This window comes from Lonchura striata, chromosome 3 (genome assembly GCF_046129695.1).
Source record: "Lonchura striata isolate bLonStr1 chromosome 3, bLonStr1.mat, whole genome shotgun sequence".
Taxonomy (NCBI): domain Eukaryota; kingdom Metazoa; phylum Chordata; class Aves; order Passeriformes; family Estrildidae; genus Lonchura; species Lonchura striata.
The window spans coordinates 70772709-70780968 of NC_134605.1; the positions used below are offsets into that span (position 1 = coordinate 70772709).

The 8260-nt window shown below is 38.6% G+C and overlaps 1 protein-coding gene across 2 annotated transcripts in view; it reads left to right on the forward strand.

The window, feature by feature from the left end:
* The window catches only part of ATG5 (autophagy related 5), a 71276-nt gene extending 68665 nt beyond the window's left edge, over positions 1–2611 (forward strand). For both annotated transcript variants that reach the window (XM_021553822.2, XM_021553823.3), the window contains one exon: positions 237–2611. In XM_021553822.2, the coding sequence (XP_021409497.1) occupies positions 237–373 (137 nt within the window). In that variant the 3' untranslated portion in view covers positions 374–2611. The remainder of the gene's footprint in view (positions 1–236) is intronic.
* Positions 2612–8260: the final 5649 nt, after the last annotated feature.

Consider the following 8260-nt stretch of genomic DNA (forward strand, 5'->3'; position numbering starts at 1 on the left):
CATTAAATTTTACTTAATTCCAGTTTTGTCTTGGAATTAATTTTAACTCAAAGGTTCTGTTTTAGATTCTACAAATCTCAGCTTTCTCCATACTGATATTTCCTACTTTTCATTCTGTTAAATGTTGAACTCTGTAACACCAATTAAATCTACCGTAAATTAAGTATGAGTAAATGTTTAATCTTCCTGTGAACTTTGAATGGTATACTAGTGGTTTCTCTTTTTCTTTGAATTAGATGGAGAGCAGAAGACTCAAGTGATGATTCATGGAATTGAGCCAATGCTGGAAACACCCATTCAGTGGCTAAGTGAACATATGAGCTATCCAGATAATTTTCTCCACATTAGTATCATTCCCCGACCTACTGATTGAAACTCAGCTATATTCCTATGAGGATCATTCTCTGGAAGCTGGAATTCTAAGGGCATGTCAACTTCTTGCTTCTGCCAGTCTTGACAGAGGCAGCCTGACCAGAAAAAAAGAAACCAACAAAAAGCTGAAACAAAACAAGAAGTCCTCACTGCTGTAAGCCAAACAGGAAGAGAGATCCTATCATCAGATAAGGGCAATTGGGCTGATCTTATTTTGCATCACTGCTGCATTTGTTCACCGCTGTAATTAAATCAGTTGCGATATGAAAGAATTTACAGGACTTCTGCAAGTCTGCTGTTTTCTTGTAAAATACAATGAAGCTGAAACTGTCAGCCGAAGAGCAAATGGAAATATGCCACTTGATTGTATTTCTGATTAACAAATAAACAGGGCTGTTTCCTAAAGAGGTAGTGTTTCAGCTTTGAGGGTGGAAACATTGGTTTAATTTTCTAGAAAGTTAGACCCTGAGAGATTTGGTTACCAATAGCTTTTTGTAAAAGATCAAATTACTGTAAATCCATCTTTCCTTAATGAGAAGTTCATGTTTACAGTATATGTATTGGTATGCAAATGATCTTTTAACTTTGATAACAAGCAGTGAGAGATTTTAAAGTAAGCCCGTGAGCATGTTTTGTCAGTTAAAAACATGCACAACTTAATAATTACAAATACTCTTGATTTGTATGCTGTCACTGAATACTCCAGTGTGCTTATTATTCAAACCAGTTTTCATAGACTAGCAACGATGTAGGATAATTTGTCTCAGGATTCGTCATAGCATTTCTTTGTGCTCATCTAGGTTTTTTTTCTTTAAGAATATATTTTCTTAATTTACTTTAAAAAGTTGTGGGGTTTTTTTTGTTGTTGTTTTGGTTTGGTTTTTTGTTTTTTAAGCTACAGGGATGTTGTGAACAGGATTGTATCCTGCTGTTTATTCCCAGAGACTAGGAAACAGTTAAATTGTAGAATGATGAACAGATTGCTTTTTAATGATTTTGAATTTTGGAAAGCTGAAGCTTTTCCAAGCTAATACTTTCTTACATCTGTGGTCCCTGTGCAATCAGTCCGCAATTTGGAATCTTATAATCTCATTGCACAGATTTTTTATTAGTGTAGCAGATGTATTTTCAGATTATTGGATCATTTTGGTTCCTAAATGTTTGTTACTATTGCAGATGCTACTTGAACTTTACAATTTTTTTTTTTTGTTACACTAAATTCATCAAACTCTGTGCTCTATTGCTTTGTCTGCAGTTTGTGGCTGTTTGTGACGCAAAACTATGTTTATAGTAGACATATTATCCAATCTGTCAAATATTATCCAATATAAAGAAAGCATGATATTTTTCTTTCAAAAATAGTGGCTGCCAGAAGCTCCTATTCATGGACTTGGCATGTAAATGTCCCGGTAATTCCCAGTGCTGTTCCCATTCATTCCCATGCTCCCTTTATGGCAGGATACTTACCTGTATCTGAAAAAGAAGAAAATGAGAATCAGCCGAACGAACAAAAACCTCTTTCTGAAGCTAGAGGGGAAGGATCTTCATGGGTGAGGATAGGGTTGAGGCTAAGAAGAGCCCTGAGGGCAGAAGAAATCTGTAGACAGATTAGATACTGTTTTGAATGTTAATGAGGAAATAGCATTAAGGAAATGGAAGGGTAAAGGTACTAATGAAACAAACCTATGCTGTATTCTGTAGGACATGAAGAATTTTTAAAACAAAACAAACCATGCTGGTCTGTGTTTATGCAGAATTGAAATATAATATTCTTATGGTGAGATGATTTGGGTAAGTTATTCTAATTTCCAGTTCTGTTTGGAATTTTTGTTACAGTGTTGGATTGGCATTTATAAACTTCCTTAGGCACACAAATCTAAATATTTTGGAGATTTTCAAAGTCCTGCCAATGGATAAAGCAAATATTTTGTAGAGTCTTCATATTTAAAAAAAAAATCTTTTGTAGGGATAATTTTTCCATTAATCAGGATAAGAGGCAATACATTTCAAAAACTGTAGAAGATTGTGTTTCCTTTGTCTTAAGGTAATCTGGAGTGAGTCACTGGCTATTTTAATATATTCTACACCAGCATTTTAAGTATACAGCTCTTCTTATGGCCCGTATTTGCCAGTAAATCCGACTTTAAGGCCTAGCATGGAACAAAGAAATAGCTTGGCTTTAAAACGTACTCTTTCCTCTTACTTTAACTATTTAAACTTTATTAAAAAATAAAACAAAGTTTGAGTCTGTCTTTATTTCCATCTAAATAAGGATCTTTGTCATGTAATGATGAGTGTTTACTTAATAAGTAGGAACTTCTTAGAAGAGGTTCTTAGAATGCCATCACGTATAGATTGGGTTCTGAATTAAAGCAGGTAGGTATCTATTCTGTGTTAAAGTATCTGGTAGATATCTATTCTGTGTTAAATTTTGAGATAGGCATGGTGACATTTTGAAATGTCACACTAAATCTGAGTAATATCTCTTGAGAGAGAGGTAAAAAGACATTCAGAACTAGATTTCAGATTTCTGTACTTTCACATTACACTATCACATTAGCTTGTGGAAGATGAGTTTAAAATGGGAGAGACGTTTTCTCTCCTTCCCTTGCCTTTCATATCTCTACAATTCAAGTAAATAAGTTGTTTTAACTGTGAAATGAAACAACAGTTTCCCTGAAAAATAGATTGGAGAAAGGAATATAAACCAGCTATGCAAACAGCAGTATGAAGAGTTTGGTGTATGTCAGGTTTTTGTATGTATAAAATAACTAGCATTATATGGAGTTTAAAGGTGTGGTTTTAGAGCATTTATATGTATAAAAAACACTTAGGGTAGAAAGAGAGGCAGTCAAGCACCATGTTAGTGTTGGAGGATCTTGACTGCAATTGAAACTGTCAAAATGTGTCCGATTTTAAAACAGCACTTTGCACTGAAGATGTTCAAAGCCTTAATCCTTGCATCATTTCACTAATCTAGGTCAATAATAGAATGAATGTGTTGTGGAAACAAATCTGTGATGTAGCTACTAATACTCATTATACCCTGAGCTCTCACCACAGCTGAGTATAACATGTTGGAAAGGGTAAAGCCAATTTGCAATGTAGTTTGCTTGCATCTGTTGGAATTTGAAGGATCGCTTCCTAGACTTTTGTCAAGTGTGTTTTTGCAAGTTCACAAACACTTCTTATAAACCTCTAGAAGCTTGGTTCTTTTTCAAAGAAAATCAGGCTGTAGTGTGGGAAAAAACAATCAATAGCACTGTTCACTAAACCTAGTCCTTCAGTGGCTTCCTTATAGTGAAAGACACGTGGAGAGAATGCACAAGTGAGAGCCAGAGATGCCTTATTTTGTACAGATATGTTATAATTTATCCTTATGTATATTGTTACTTAGTGTCCCAACTGACATAACAAGCCAGACAACTTGTTATTCTTTCAGCTAGACAGAGGCGCTCAAGTATTTTTATTACTACAAAATTAAAGCTTAGAATGGAAACTATCTGGCTAAAACTTGCACCTTACATGCTTTTCTGACTATAATTAACATAATGTACACTTCAGAGGTTTGATTTCCATCAGTCGTGTGTACACACACCCTCACTGGATGTTTTCTGCAGCTCAGAATTAGCAAAATGGCTGGTTTTCTTTCTTTTTAAAGTTTATCTGAATCTGTACAAGGCCAGCAGGAGGGGATCAGGCCATGGAGGTGAGCCTAAAGCCCTGAAATCGTGGCATGACACAGGAAGTCATACAGTTGCTTCACCATTTCCACAGCGACCATTTTATCATATGAATACTGGCCCTCGCAGATTCTTGAATTTGCAACTTCTGTTTATTTAGCTGATGCTTGACCTCAGCTAAGTAGTGATGGGGCCGTGCCTGCCCCTGGCTCCACAGCTCCTGTCTCTCTCCCTTGCAGGAATATTGTTGGTGCCATGTGTGTGACTAAAATGCCCTCCCTGACACTTCTCGCACAGCTCCTCCTTCACCATCAGAGCAAGAGTTCATTTCTGCTGGCTTTTACCACGAACTGGGTGGCCTTGGAGGAAAGCAGTGAGAGAAGGGTGCAGAGGAGGAGAGAGGGAAACAAGAGGAATTAAAAAACAGTGAAGGTGGGGCTTGAGAGAAAATACTTTGTGGGGACTGAAATGACAGAGCCAGATTCTTGATCTCACCCAGGTTTCTCATTCACTCATCACCTTGCAGCTCCCACCAGTGCTTTCCTTTCCATCCTTTCCATTTATATAGTGCAATGGCTTTCACCTTCGGGACAGTGTCTGGCACCCCTGGTGTTGCCTGGAGTGAGCAGTCTTTGAGTGTGTATTTAACTTTGATGCTTTAGCACATTGCTGAAGGAGGCCTTTATTTACAGGAATTGTTTCAGAGCTTCTTCCTCTGCAGCAGATCCTCAGCCTGGGCTTCCTTCATGTGAGGAGTCAGAATGGGGAGGTCCTGCCGCAGAAAACATCCTGCACAGGCAGCACAGGTCCCTGTTCCAGTACACTGTATGTTGGAAAACTGAGTCGTGGATGGATGGTTGGATGAGTCACTAGAGGACCTTTCTTTCATGAAAATTACTGTTTCATGTCTCTGAAGTTTTATTTTGTGCTGTTTTGAAGAACAACAGAATGCATTTTCAGTGTGGGTAATAAATACCAAACCCAGTTTTGGTCACAAGCATTTTCTGTTTCATTTTCCAGTCAGAATAAAATTCCATTATATGGGGCTTAGTTGTAGAACAAGATGTCAATATTTGTAATGAGTCTGTATAGGCAGTAGAAAGAGCATGTGTCCATTGTAATCATCAGCATTTCTGCACTGTACACCTTTTAATATGAAGATACGTGAGGACTTCTGCTGAGGCATGGTTTTGCTGAGCCACCCAGACAGTTTCTTTTCCAGTTTGGGAGGTCTGCTCCCCTATGGAAACTCCAGTTTTGGTTTATTGTATATAAATTTATACTTGATGGCTGTTGAGAAAATGACTGGAAGAATAGCCATAATGGCAATGGAAAAAAAAAAAAACCCACCAAAAAAAGCAAAGCTTAATTTATTGCTCAAATGGAATGTCTTTCAATAAGAAATCATTATGTCAGTTCATTTTCAGTGAAATTAGTGATGTCCTACTTCTGGTTGTGATGTTCTACTTCTGGTTGTGTGTTTAGTTATTTAAGTGGTAAGAAGGAGCAATCCTAATGGGTCAGCTTACAATTGGGCTGAAATATATATAGTGTGTTTTTAATTAATATGCCAATAACAGGAATTACTTGTATTTTATTCTTTCCCTTACTGAAACTTGAATGCATTCAAGAGTTCTGCTGTACTTGTCTTCCTCAGGGAAGTGCAGCAGGAATTGTGTCCCTTCTGGCCTCCATAGATCATGCTGGGATCAGTGTATTTGGGAGGTACAGGGGAAAACAGTTCTCTGCAGTTTACCTACTTGCACTCTTCCCTCCCTCCTTCCCCAAAGCAGATGCCACAATTTTGCATTATGCAACCTTTTGTTGTTGTTGTTGTTGTTGTATGCATTGGACAACAGACCAGGTGAACTGTAGCTACTGAGCATAATGATAATGATCTTCAGCTGTCATTTTGGGAATTTCTGAAGTTTAGGTCTTTCAAGTTTCTAAGCTACACCTCTAAGAAAGACTTGTTCTGGGGTAGCCACACAAGGTTCCAACAAGATAATCCAAGGTGTAAATTAAATTTTCTTTTAAAACTTGCACTCATAAGGAAGTATCCCCAGCCTTCATTCAGGCTGGTTTTGGTGTGTCTGTGTAAGCAGCTTTCTGGCTACTTCTAGAAGAAACCTCACTGCGGTGGTGCAGAGGGAATGGATGATGCCTGTTGCACAACTCCCTTGCCTGCACCCAGCTCAGCTCTTGCTTGTGTCACTGCAGGCAATTAACAGTGCTCAAAACCACAGCAGCTCCTCTTCCAAAATGCCATTTGATGGTATTGGGATACTTGAGCATTCAGGAAAGAAAAATTGCTTATATTTTAAAGGGGGTTTATTTTTCAGCATTAGAAAACATAAGTAATAAAAGGCATTGAGTGTGTAGCATCATCAAGAAATACTTTGCTGCAAGTTATGATCTGGATGGGATAAAAATGCTTCTTCAGTATAATATATGCTTGAAATGAGCTGTAATATATTTGTGTTCTGCTTTGATCCTAATGTGTGCTATGCTGAAATGAATGTGGATACCATCAATAAAGGAGAAGATCCTTAACACCTTAATATATGGGCATGTGCCACAGTTGCCATATCATAAACAAGGGCGTAAACTTTGCAGAGCTGCCCCAAGATAGGGAACTTCTTACCTCCTCTTGTCCCAGGGTAAACAGGTTGCTAGTGTCTCTGAGAGCAGTGGAGTGCTTTCTCTGGCTCTGGCCAGGGAGGGATGAATAATTGCTGTGGATTTCTCAGAAGTGCTGTAGGCACAAGTGTGCATCTTGACCCAATAGGAATGAAACATAGTGCTCATCTTTACCTGCAGGATTTATGTTCTGTGATTTTGTTATTTATGTCAAAGAGGGCTTCAGGGATTTGAAGTAACCTTAGGCATGGAATAATTTTGTTGACTAGCCTTGTTGCTAGTTATTTGAAGCAAATCAGACACTAACATTTTTATGAAGTTTCACTGTGGAGTGAGATAACATTGTAAATGGTGTGGATGGAAACTTCTTGAGAAATATTTAGGTTTATTTTGCAGTGTCGCATGGGATCACAGGAAAAAGAGAGCATTCCTGCCTGTGCTGTCTCTGTTGAAAGTTTTGGTGAGTGTCACTGTTTGCCTGAAGTGGTGAAGTATCCTCTGCCATTCTGATCATGTAGTAAGGGTGGTGTTCTGGTGGAAAAATCTCCTTGCCCAAGATAAGGGCTGAACTAAACCTGAGTCTAGTACTTCTGAATTCTGACAATAATAATTTCACTGAGCACAAACCATGTTGTTGCTCCTCAGCAAGTCTGTAGTTTTTCTTCTGGATTTATTACCTTGCAGAGATAAAGCCTGCTGTTTGTTCTGAAAAAACTCCTACCTTAAAAACTGAAGAACGCTTTAAATTTTTTCAAACTAGAGGGAGAAGCTAGAGCTAGGAGGAGCTAGCAGCAACGTCCCATGATGTACCAGAAAGAGAGAAAACTCAAATTCTGTACTATTCATCACTTCATAAGCTTCTTGATGCAGCATAATTGAAGTTTCTTAATTCGTTGTCTGGGTTTCATGTAGGGAAGAGAACTGGGGGTGTTACTGCTGCTTATGTTGATGTCAATACTTTTGACTTTGCAAGCAGAGCTTATCAGTCTCTGCTGTGAATCTGCTGTCCTCCATGGATGTGGAAATTCAGCTTCCAGGAGAACTGCCATTTCAGTTTCACTGGGGGGGTTGATAGAAACTTAGGAATAAAAGACAGTGTATAGAAGGTTACTTACGGCAGAGGATCCTTCTCAGAGCTGTGTTTAATCCTGCTGTGGATCAGGTGCTGGTCAGAACTGGGGTTGTGTTCAGCCATCTGCTGATGTATGGAGCAAGTCTGTCAGTAATACCTGTGTGATAGCTTGGGCCTCAGAACAAACAGATGCTATCATGCTTTGCAGTGCAAACTTTCAAGAGTGTGTGATCCTGAATTTGCAAGGTGGCAGGGTTTGGCAAACGATGCATAACCTGTATGGTTGTGTTACAGAGCGATTCTTTCATGCCATGGTACACCAGTATCATGGGGAGCATTGTTTTGTTTATCTCAGCTGATGTTCCTCTGAAACTGCTTGGTGGGTAATTTTAATGGATGCATGTCATGGTGTAGGAAGGGTATTCACAATCTAGTGTTCCCGCTGAAACCGTTCCAAACCATGCTCTGCTTGCTCACTTCCCCTGCCTCCTGA